This window comes from Peromyscus leucopus, chromosome 4, assembly GCF_004664715.2.
Source record: "Peromyscus leucopus breed LL Stock chromosome 4, UCI_PerLeu_2.1, whole genome shotgun sequence".
Taxonomy (NCBI): domain Eukaryota; kingdom Metazoa; phylum Chordata; class Mammalia; order Rodentia; family Cricetidae; genus Peromyscus; species Peromyscus leucopus.
In genome coordinates this window covers 86550352-86563002 of record NC_051066.1, presented here as the reverse complement: position 1 = coordinate 86563002, position 12651 = coordinate 86550352, and the positions used below count along the sequence as shown (strand labels likewise).

The window sequence follows — 12651 nt, the reverse complement described above, 5'->3', positions numbered from 1 at the left end:
ACTCACAGCGATCCGCCTGGCTCTGCCTCCCGAGTGCTGGGATTAAAGGCGTGCGCCACCACCGTCCGGCTCTTGAGTTCTTTATATGTTCTGGATATCAGCTCTCTGTTGTAGTGGGTAGCCATTCCAGCTTTGGTCTGAAAGTTCCAACCCCCATTTAGGCTTCAGTAACTATCACGCCTACAAGGCAGGGCCAAAGGAGGGCCCTGAATATCCGAGATCGGCATGTGCAGTGCTCTTTTGATTCCTGGACCTGGGTGCTAGAGGTAGACTGAGGAGAATTTTCCAGAAAACACCACTGGACTGTGCTGCATCTTTCCCATAACCTGCCACCTACCTATCCCTTCATTTGTAAGTTACCCACTAAATAAATCTCCCTTTTAACTATGTGGAGTGGCCTTAATAATTTCACCAATACTCTGTCAGATGTGGGGTTGGTGAAGATCGTTTCCAATTCTGTAGGCTGTCATTTTGTCTTATTGACCATGTCTTTTGCCCTACAAAAGCTTCAAAGTTTCAAGAGGTCCCATTTATTAATTGTTTCTGTCAGTGTCTGTGCTACTGGTGTTATATTTAGGAAGTGATCTCTGGTGCCAATGTGTTCAAGACTAATTCCTAGCTTCTCTTCTATCAGGTTCAGTGTAACTGGATTTATATTGAGGTCTTTCATCCACTTGAACTTGAGTTTTATGCATGGTGACAGATATTTGCAGTCTTCTACATGTTGACATCCAGTTATGCCAGCACCATTTGTTGAAGATGCTTTCTCTTTTCCATTTTACAGTTTTGGCTTCTTTGTCAAAAATCATATGTTCATAGATGTGTGGATTAATATCAGGGTCTTCAGTTCAGTTCCATTGGTCCACATGCCTGTTTTTATGGCAGTACCAAGCTGTTTTTATTACTGTAGCTCTATAGTAGGACTCGAAGTCAGGGATTGTGATGCCTCCAGAGGTTATTTTATTATACAGGATTCTTTTGGCTATCCTGGGTTTTTTGTTTTTCCATATGAAGTTGAGTATTGTTCTTTCCAGGTCTATGAAGAATTGTGTTGGGATTTTGATGGGGATTGCTTTTGGTAAGATTGCCATTTTTACTATGTTAATTCTACTTATCCATGAGCATGGGATATCTTTCCATTTTCTGACATCTTTAATTTCTTTCTTCAGGGACTTAAAACTCTTGTCATACAGGTCCTTAGCTTGCTTAGTTAGAGTTACCCCAAGGTATTTAATATCATTTGTGGCTATTGTAAAGGGTGATATATCTCTGATTTCTTTCTTGGCCCATTTGTCATTTGTATATAGGAGGGCTACTGATTTTTTGACTTAATCTTGTATCTTGCTACATTGCTGAAGGTGTTTATAAGCTGTGTAAGTTCCTTGGTTGAATTTTTGGGGTCACTCATATATAGTATCATGTCATCTGCAAGTAGTGAAAGTTTGACTTCTTCCTTTCCAATTTGTATCCCCTTGATCTCCTTATAGTGTCTTATTGCTCTGGCTAGAACTTCAAGTACTATATTGAATAAGTATGGGGAGAGCGGACAATCTTGCCTCGTTCCTGATTTTAGTGGAATCACTTTGAGTTTCTCTCCATTTACTTTGATGCTGGCTGTTGGTTTGCTGTAAATTGCCTTTATTATGTTTAGGTATGTTCCCTGTATTCCTGATTTCTCCAAGACCTTTATCATGAAGGGGTGTTGGATTTTGTCAAATGCCTTTTCAGCATCTAGTGAGATGATCATGTGGTTTTTTTCTTTGAGTTTGTTTATATGGTGTATTACATTGACAGACTTTTGTATGTTGAACCACCCTTGCATCCCTGGAATGAAGCCTACTTGATCATGATGGATAATTGTTTTGATTTGTTCTTGGAGTCTGTTTGCCAGTATTTTATTGAGTATTTTTGCATCAATGTTTTTGAGGGAGATTGGTCTGTAGTTCTCTTTCTTTATTGCATCTTTGTTTGGCTTGGGAATCAGGGTAATTGTAGCCTCATAGAATAAGTTTGGTAAAGTTTCTTTTGTTTCTATTGTGTGGAACAATTTAATGAGTATTGGTATTATCTCTTCTTAGAAGATCTGGTAGAATTCTGCAGTGAAACCATCTGGTCCTGGGCTTTTTTTTTGGTTGGGAGACTTTTAATGACTGTTTCTATTTCCTTAGGGGTTATTGGACTATTTAAATAGTTTATCTGGTCTTGATTTAACTTAGGTGTGTGGTACCTATCCAGAAAATTATCCATTTATTCTAGATTTTCCAGTTTTGTGGAGTAGAGGTTTTTGAAGTATGACCTGATGATTCTCTGGATTTCCTCAATGTTAGTTGTTATGTTTCCCTTTTCATTTCTGATTTTGTTAATTTTGAAGCTCTCTCTCTGCCTTTTGGTTAGTTTGGATAAGGGCTTGTCTATCTTGTTGATTTTCTCAAAGAATCAACTCTTTCTTTCATTGATTCTTTGTATTGTTCTCATTGTTTCTATTTTATTGATTTCATCTCTCAATTTGATTATTTCCTGGCATCTATTCCTCCTGGGTGACTGCTTCTTCTTGTTCTAGAGCTTTCAGGTGCGCTGTTAAGTCACCAGTGTGAGATTTCTCCAACTTCTTTATATGGGCATTAATGCTTTGAATTTTCCTCCTAGCACTGTTTTCACAGTGTCCATAAGTTTGGGTATGTGGTGTATTCATTTTCATTGATATCTATGAAGTCTTTAATTTCTTTCTTATTTTTTTCTTAACCCATTGGCGATTTAGTTGAGCATTATTAAGCTTCCATGAGATTTTAGGCTTTCTGTAATTTTTGTTGTTGTTGAAATCTAACTTTAAACCATGGTGGTCTGATAGAACACAGGAGGTTATTTCATTTTTTTTGTATCTGTTGAGATTTGCTTTGTGGCCAAGTATGTGGTTGATTTTAGAGAAGGTTCCATGGAGCGCTGAGAAGAAGGTATGTTCTTTTTCGTTAGGATGGAATGTTCTGTAAATATCACTTAAGTCCATTTGAGTCATAACATCAGTTACATCCTTTATTTCTTTTAAGTTTCAATTTGGCAGATCTGTCCAGTGGTGAGAGTGGGGCGTTGAAGTCTCCCACTATTAATGTGTGGGGTTTTATGTGTGATTTAAGCTTTAGTGATTTTTTTTTACATATGTGGGTGCCCTTGTGTTTGGGGCATAAATGTTCTGAATTGAAACTTCATCTTGGTGGATCTTTCCTGTGATGAGTATGTAATGTTCTTCTTGATCTCTTTTGATTGATTTTAGTTTGAAGTCTATTTTGCTGGATATTAGGATAGCTACACCAGCTTGCTTCTTAAGAATGTTTGATTGGAATGACTTTCCCCAGCCTTTTATTCTTAGGTAGTGTCTATCTTTGAATTTGAGGTGTGTTTCTTGTATGCAGCAGAAAGATGGGTTCTGCTTTCGTATCCATTCTGTAAGCCTGTGTCTTTTTATAGGTGAATTAAATCCATTGATATTAAGGGACATTAATGACCAGTGATTGTTCATTCCTGTTATTTTTTGGTAGTAGTGTGTGTGTGTACTTCTCTTCTTTGGGGTTTACTGCTGTGGCTTTATCTATTGCCTGTGTTTTCAAGGGTGTATCTGACTTCCTTAGGTTGGAATTTTCCTTCTATTGCTTTCTGTAGGGCTGGGTTTGTGGATAAGTATTATTTAAATCTGGCTTTGTCTTGTAATGTCTTGTTCACTCCGTCTATGATGACTGAAAGTTTTTCTGGGTATATTAGTCTAGGCTGGCATCCATGGTCTCTTAGTGTCTGCATTACATCTGTCCAGGTCCTTCTGGCTTTCAAAGTCTCCATTGAGAAATCGGGTGTTATTCTGATGGGTTTGCCTTTATAAGTCACTTGGCCTTTTTCCTTTGCTGTCTTAATATTCTTTCTTTATTCTGTAGGTTTAGTTGTTTAATTATTATGTGGTGAGGGGACTTTTTTTGGATCTAGTCTGTTTGGTGTTCTATAGGCTTCTTGTATCTTCATAGGCATTTTCTTCTTTAAGTTGGGAAAGTTTTCTTCTATGATCTTGTTGAATATATTTTCTGTGCCTTTGAGTTGGTATTCTTCTCCTTCCTGTATCCCTATTATTCTTAGGTTTGGTCTTTTCATGGTGTCCCAGATTTTTGTGTTATGACTTTCCGTGTTATGACTTTTTTTTGTGTTATGACATTTTGTGTTATGACTTTTTTGGCTTTGGTATTTTTTTGACTGATGAATGCATTTCCTCTATTGTATCTTCTACACTATATTCTCTCTTCCATCTCTTGTATTCTGTTGGTTATGCTTGCATCTGTGTTTCCTGTTCATTTACTCAGATTTTCTATTTCCAGCATTCCCTCTGTTTGTGTTTTCCTCATTGTTTCTATTTCCCCTTTTATGTCTTGAACTGTTTCCCTCATCTGTTTCATTGCTTTTTCATGGTTTTCTTTAAGGCATTTATTGCTTTCTTCCAATTTTTTTATTTGTCTTTTCTTCTATTTCTTTATAGATTTCTTCCCATTTTTTGTTTGACTTTTTCTTAATTTCTTTATTGATTTCCTCCACTGTTTTGTTCAGCTTTTCCTCAATTTCATTTTTTCTTGAAAGTCTTCTAGCTTCTTCATGATGCTATTCTTAAGGTTGCTTTCTTCTGCTTCTTCTACCTTGTGATGTTCAGGTCTTGCTGTTGGAGGAGGGCTAGGTTCTGGTGATGCTGTATTGCTCTTTATGTTGTTGTATGTACTTCTGCCTTGACGTCTGCCCATCTCCTCCTCTACTGGGTATAAGAGGTGCCTGTGTCTGAGCGAGTTGCTGCTGGTCTGCTCTGTGCTTGTGTCTGTGTCTCAGGCAGCCCTTCTGGGTCTAATATAATCTTAGCTCTTTGTATAATTGGAGCAGGCAGCTTCTGTGTCTCAGGGAGCTGCTCTTGGGTCAACCCAAGCTAGTTGATTCTGTGATTCACAGATTCGTTCTTGGTCTTATCAGGGCTCTTAGTCCAGTCAGAGCTGACAGATTCTCTATTCAGGAAGCCTCTCTTGTTCCAATGAGAGGTGGCAGATTCTACTCAGAAAACCACTCTTGGTCTAATGAGGGCTGGAAGATTCCCTGTCTTTTGAGGTTACTCTTGGTCCAATGACAGCTCTTTGTCCAATAAGAGGTCTCTCTCTCTCTCTGGGCCAGATGAGAGCTGGGGGTTGGTTTCCAAGCCTCAGGAATTGGCAGGGGTCTGGGGCACATGGGTATGGGGGCAGCCCATGTAGACTGCAGGGTCCTCTGGGGGGTCTTGGAGAAGGGGAACCTTCCTGCAGGAGCCCTGCAGCTGGCTGGCAACTGGGGCTGAGTTGGGTGGGTGTTCTGGCTGAGGATTTCTAAGTGGTAAGAACATGGCTTTCTTCTTTCTGCTTTTCTGATCTTTCAGCTTTCACCCAAATATCTGGCTCTGGGTTTTTAAATTTTATTTATTTAATTTAATTTATTTTTTATTAATAAGACAATTTAACAATTTTATGTAGACAGCAGAAGTCATCCCCTGATCTGACCAGGAGCAAATCCACCTTCCTAGCAGGAGCAGGGAGCAGGGAGCAGGGAGCAGGGAGAAAGGTCATGTGACCCTTCTCCAACTCCTTATAAGAAGTCACATACAATGGCAAGAATCAGTTTCCTTTGGGCCTTATAGCCCAATGTCATGGGCGGAGCAAATACCACTACTGATTTACATTGGTGGGATATCAATTTTCTCATTGATCCTTCTTTTCTATGAGCATGAGAGCTCTTTCTATCTTCTGATATCATCCTCAATTTCTCTCTTCAGTGTTCTAAAGTTTTCATTGTAAAAGTTCTTCATTTTCTTGTTTTTTTTTTCCAAATAGGATTATTTCCTGGATGTCTTTTTCAGTATGTTTGTCATTGGCTTCTGATTTTTGCATGTTAATTTTGTATGCCGACACTTTGCTGAAAGTATTTAGCAGCTCTAAGAGATTTTGGTGGAGTCTCTAAGGTCTCTTATGTAGTGAATCATATCATTTGCAAATAGGGTTACCTTAATACAATGACTTTTTTTTGCTGTTTTTTTCCTTCCTTCCTTCCTTCCTCCTTCCTTCCTTCCTTCCTTCTTTTTGACCTCCCTTCCTTTCTTAATTTTTGACCTTCCTTCCTTCTTCTCTCCCTTCTCCATCTTTTCTTAGTTAAGACATTAGGAATCATATTGAATTGGAGTGGAGAAAATGGGCACTCTTGCCTTGTTCCTGTTCTTAGCCATTGTTTCCTTGATCAGTAGTTTATTTCATTCATTTTTAAGTTTATATCTTCTGTTGACTTCTACACATCTAAATTTAGGTGCAAATTCACAATCATATAATGTATAAAAGTGAAAGTTTCATATTTCTTCTTAAAATACATTAAAGTGATTAAATGTTTATAGCATGATTTTAGCTGATTATCTACTTTTAGGGATTAATTACAATTGCTGCTTATCAATAGCTACAACAAAATAGTACAATGGTATAAAAATTTCCACTTTTGTTTTCCTTTTCCTTTTTAATGTTGTTTCATGAGATCTGAAATCCTTTATTTGCACTGGACAAGTCAAATGGCCCTCTAGGGAGAGAGACTAAACTGTGAGCACATTTAAAACTATCCAGTGTTTTCAAAATCTTCTGCTCACTGGGTCTCTTGAGGTTTGAATAATTAGCTTCCTATATTTTATGTTAGGTTATTATTTGGTATTTTATGCTAGAAAAATCAGGGAAACCAGTCTGTGAAGATGCTGTTTGCTTTATACAGGTAAAATGTACAGACATGTTTAAAGAATGAGAAGTGTGGCTTTATTTGTAGATATGAGTCTTGTTTTGAAACTGCTATGAGTATGGATCAATCATACCTAAAGTGCTTGTGTTTGTCTAAAGCAAAGTAGATAGCAACCTGGAAAAGGAATTGAATACCACAGAAAAATAATTATGAAAAAGTTCTCTGATATATAGAAAAAAACGTTATTTGGATTTGACTTTGAGCTAGAATAACATTGTACATGAGGAAGTATAATTGGAAAACATCAGAAAGCTTTGTAATATTGTGAATTTACTCCAGGTGCAAATTTCCAATACATACTCATTTTGCAATGTGCTATGGAGAATTTGAAAACAGAATAATACCTACAGATTAGGAATTCGATTTACTTTTTAATGTTTTCTCCTCTTTTAAAAAGATTTATTTGCTTTCATTTTATGCATATGATTTTTTTTTTTTGCTTCCATGTATGTATGTACACTTCTTGCAAGCAGTGCCTGAAGAAGCCAGAAGGATTCATTGGGTCCTCTGGAACTGGAATTACAGACAGATGTGAACTGTCAGGTGGGTACTGATAAACCGAACCAATTTCCTCTGTAAGAGTAGTGAGTGCTTTCAATCACTGAGCCATCCCTCCACCTCCATCTCCTGTGCTTTAGAACAAATGCTTGTATTAATTTTATTTCTGAACAGTAAGTAAGACAGTTAAAGAGTTTCAACAAATGGAAAATTTTTCTTGGGTGAGAGAAACTGAGGAGAGTCAATGTAATTAAAATGAAAAAAGTTATTGAACAGATTGAATCTTGGAATTCGAAAGTGATGGGTGTTGCTTCGTTTCATTTATTCTCACAAGTAGTTATTTGAAAAAGATGCACAGTTACTTATATTTTCTTCAATAATCAATCAAAACAGCAGTTGCTATTAAATTAGAAGGGTTTGGGTTCATTTGAATGTAAAGCAGGTTTCATGACAATTTGAGGAGTAGCAATCCAGAGTCTGTCTTGAGGGAATAATAAACTTACAATATTTATCAAAACGGGAGAAAATATACACAGGTGAGTGTTTTGCTTGGTGCTTTGCTCAAACCCAGCAGATGACTATCGGGGTACGGAACTTACGACTCTGTATTAGGAACCTCATTACCAAATATCTCCGTTAAGAATTAGGAAATTCTTAAAAATTTAGGTGTCTGAAAAGTCTGTTTTGGAGAATTCTATATATGACAGACTCAGGACTGTATAAAGGGACGAGCAGGGACCACTCACAGCATAAGTCATGACAGACTCAGGACTGTATAAAGGGACGAACAGGCGACCACTCACAGCATAAGTCAAGAAATTAAGTCTGGCCTTTTGTATCATGGGGATTTTAATGGTTGTAAATGAATGTACATTATATGATGAACAAGAATGATTTAAAAACCCAACCAACTGTAAGAAAAGATTTAAAATGACCTGTTCTCTGTGTGTTTTCTCTGTGGCGTTTGTGGCTCATAGGTAATTAAACATCATATCCTTCACTCTCCAATTGCAGATATCTATATGAGTCTTTCTTTGGACTTATTTTTGGATACTACTCTGTGTCAAGTGAATCTAAGCCCTTCCTGTCTTGAACTTTATCTGTTTCTAAATTCCATGATATTTTGGTATCATATCATTCTACTCAAAAACATTCCTGGGTTTTACCAAGGTGATGGTACACAGCAGATACAGGTTCATTGACAATGCTTCCCATAGCTTTAGAACTTGAAAGATGCTTGAAGCACTGCGATTGGTGAAAACTGTGGGGCTTTTGAAGAATGATTTAAAAAAAGCTATGCAAATTGAAAAAATGTGTTTACTTATTTAAACTTTTCTTTTACTCCATAGCTGCACATACTTTTCAAATTTCATTGTTGGCTTTAGATTTTCCCTTTAACCTCATTGTCTTTTTCTTTATTTTTGTAATGGTTTGCCCTCTGCTTCCTCTGTCACTTAAGACCTCTGCATAGTCTCCTTTCTTGTCTTTAAACCTTTAATCATGCATATTTTCATGTGTGTTTCAAATAATCAAAATACATCTTTATCTGTGTTTTAAGAAAAACTTGTATACATTATATTGTGATTCTGAGTTTTAGGATGAATTACAAAAATAACCATTGTAGTCCTTAAATCTATGGGAGTTATATCTAGTTGAGAAGGAACACTTAATGAATTACACCTAATTAATTATAAGCACTAAGGGGATGCACAGAGTTCTTTGAGAAAGAGTACATTGAAATTACATTGAAAGTACACTTTGATTACCAAATAACCTGAATACTATAATCTATTATTGCATAGGAGGTAGTTAACATATTTTGAAGAATCTTTTATCAGAAGGGGTTAATACATTTTGAAACATCTTTCAGAAATGGAATTCTATGCTCTCTGTTTTATGATGCCATCTCTAATTAACTCATTTATCTCATGTATTCACAGTATTATGGAAAAATATTACTAGTATAAATATTAATTATCTCATGTAGAACACCTACATATTGAATACACATTATGCTTATATTGTTACATGAAATGTTAGTTTTTTAATCTGTACAAGAGGTTAATAAACTATATTTCTGGAATAAATTGCTAGTGATGGAGCCATGGTATCAATTTTATTTTGTTTTTCTGAATTGAGAGCCTATCTTGTGCCTACTGTGCTTTTTATTCTCCAAGGAGAGGCAGACCTACAACATAATGTGATAGGTTTTTTTTTTCAAAGTTGAACAAATACTTTTCTACTACAGAGGTTTAAAATTTCTGCTCATGAGCTGAGCTCTCCAGGAAGTGATTCTCACTTATGCATCATATTTTATGGACAAGCCCTAAGCTAGAATGTGAAATCAGACATACCACATGGAACAGAACATGGCACGACTGCCACAAGCTTCCCTGTGTGGTCACTGTTTCAGAACTCTATGGACATAATAGGTGTTTTTCCCCTTTCTGGTTTCATATAGGCACAACTAACAAATAAATATTGTATGTATTTTTGGTGTACGACATTTTGTCGTATTTTTGATATTTGATATTTGTATATATTTGATATATATAAATATATTAGCTTACTATAAAGTTATATTAGTTACTATAAAGTTACATTATATATAATATATCTATATAATATATAATGTAACTTTATATATATAACTTTGTATATATTATACATACATATCTTAAACTAATGGACATGTTTACCTCACATACTTATCTGTTGTGAGAACATTGATGATTGATTTTCAGCAATTTTCAAGCATTCAGTTATCATCGTCCATAATTGCCACACTGCAGTAGATCTCCGGGAAGTAACTACCATGTCAGTGGAGCTTTTGTATTTCTTTTTTACCATCATCAACTTGCTCTACACCAATTCCTGACGCCACTTTTCCCTGGTTCACTATTATATTCTTTGCTTTTATGAGCATGACTTCCTTCAGATTTTATATGTACATAAGATCTTTCAGCATTTGTCTTCTTGTATCTGTAGTTTCACTCAGCATAATGACACTCCAAGTTCATTAATGCTATCATGAGACACAAAATTCCCTTCTTTTTTCTTATTTATTTATTTATTTATTTATTTATTTATTTATTTATTTATTTTTCTATTATCAGTGTGATACAGTATAAATTCTTATCCTAATAGTGAAATGTTTCATTGAGGCTTGCCCAGTAATTGAGTAAAACTGAAACTTATTATAAGCCACAGTCATCCTAGGGTCCCCCTTGCTATATAACCTCCCTGGTTCTGTGGGTTATAGTCTGATTGTTCTTTGCTTTATATCTAGAATCCACTTATGAGTGAGTACATACCATGTTTGTCCTTCTGAATTCTCTTTTTAAAGGCTATGAAATAGTCCACTATATGTGTGCTATGTATTTCTATGTGTGTGTGTGTGTGTGTGTGTGTGTGTGTGTGTGTGTGTGTGTGTGTGTGTGTCTGTGTGTATATGTCTACACTTATGTTTATTGTTCACTAATCTGTAAGGGAGCACTTGAGATGTTTCTATATTCGTTATTATAATAATGTTTCAATGATCATGGGCCAATACAGGGTCATTTCCTGTAGATGATTCATTCCAATATTAATAATGGTTAATAATTCTCTCTCTCCATTGTTTGTCCCTGTCTCTTTCTATCTTTTTTGTCTCTCTTTTGTTCCCATTCCAATTCTCCTGTTTCCTTCTTTTCTCTCTGTCTGTCTGTCTGTCTGTCTCTCTCTCTCTTTCTATTTCTCCATTTTGCTGCTTTTTCCTCTCCTTTCTCCTTCATTCCTTCCTTCCTCCTTCTCTCTCCTTCCCTCTCTCCCTCCCTCCCTTCCTCCCTCCTTCCTTTCTTCCTTCCTCTCTCCCTCCCTTCCTTCTTCTCTTTCTTTCTTTGATGGGGATTAAATTTAGGGCCCTAGATACTGGAAGGGGTGTGCTCTATGCCAGTTAAATACCAAGGCCCTATTTTAAAATTATTATGGAAATGGCTCTATGCTTTCTCTAGTGAATATACTAATTTATGTTCCTAATAACTCTGTACAAGTTTCCTTTTTTAACACCTAACCAAAACTTCTTTCTTATGAACCTTTGATAAAAGCTCTTTTAATAAGTAAGGGATGGTATTTCAGAGTGTTTCTAATTTGCCATCCCCTGATAAATAGCCATGCAAGCATTTGCTCATATATCTGTCCATTGTAAATGCTAAATAAAAAACTGATTTTCATAGCCTTGAGTTCTAACCTTTTGGGCTATTAATATAATTATAGTAATTTTCAGTTTCTTCTACTGCTGTCCTTCAGGTAGCACCACAAAGATCATCAATGGAAGGAACAAATCACTCTGTGGTATCAGAATTCATGTTTGTGGGACTCACCAACTCCTGGAAGATGCAAGTACTTCTCTTTGTGTTTGCTTCAGTGTTTTATATGGCAAGCATGATGGGAAACTCCCTCATCATTTTCACAGTGGCTTCCGACCCTCACTTACACTCTCCAATGTACTTTCTGTTGGCCAATCTTTCCTTTATTGATTTAGGTGTTTCCTGTGTCACTTGTCCCAAGATGATTTATGATCTGTTTAGAAAGCGCAAAGTCATCTCCTTTAGAGGTTGCATTACTCAAATCTTCTTCATCCATGTCATCGGCGGTGTGGAGGTGGTGCTGCTTATAGGCATGGCTTATGACAGATATGTAGCCATATGTAAGCCTCTCCATTATTTGACCATTATGAATGCCAAAATGTGCATTTTCATTTTAGTATCTGCGTGGGTGGTTGGCCTTATGCATTCCCTGGTTCAATTTGTTTATATAGTTAATTTACCTTTCTGTGGACCAAATATTTTGGACAGTTTTTACTGTGACCTTCCTCGGTTCATCAGACTTGCTTGCATAGATACCAACCAATTAGAATTAATGGTATCAGCCAACAGTGGATTCATTTCTGTAGGCTCCTTCTTCATACTGGCCATATCTTACATTGTTATAATAGTCACTGTTCAAAAACATTCCTCAAGTGGTTCCTCCAAAGCCCTGTCTACACTCTCTGCTCATATTTCTGTTGTGGTCCTGTTCTTTGGTCCTTTGATATTTGTTTATACATGGCCTTCCCCCTCCACACACCTGGATAAGTATCTGGCCATATTTGATGCCGTTGGTACCCCTTTTCTGAACCCTGTGATCTACACACTGAGGAATCAAGAAATGAAGACAGCAATGAAGAGAGTATGCAGACAGCTCCTGAAATATGGGAAGATCTCCTAAACGACTGTGGTGTGAACATTTGTCATTGAGCACAGTTTGTTGTTGACTAAATTCAGTGAAAAATTACTTTTCCGGATCAAATTTGCTTACCTACACTGA

At 36.5% G+C, this 12651-nt stretch overlaps 1 protein-coding gene across 1 annotated transcript; it reads left to right on the top strand.

Annotated features, from left to right (window-relative positions):
- Positions 1 to 11613: 11613 nt before the first annotated feature.
- On the top strand, positions 11614 to 12552 carry LOC114697479 (olfactory receptor 4F3/4F16/4F29-like). The gene has a single exon (XM_028875742.1). It carries the CDS (start codon positions 11614 to 11616, stop codon positions 12550 to 12552), a length of 939 nt encoding a protein of 312 aa, XP_028731575.1.
- The last annotated feature ends 99 nt before the right edge of the window (positions 12553 to 12651 follow it).

Bases quoted from the DNA above. Each gene is read 5' to 3' on its own strand.
- LOC114697479 (XM_028875742.1), top strand. From the start codon at position 11,614: ATGGAAGGAACAAATCACTCTGTGGTATCAGAATTCATGTTTGTGGGA.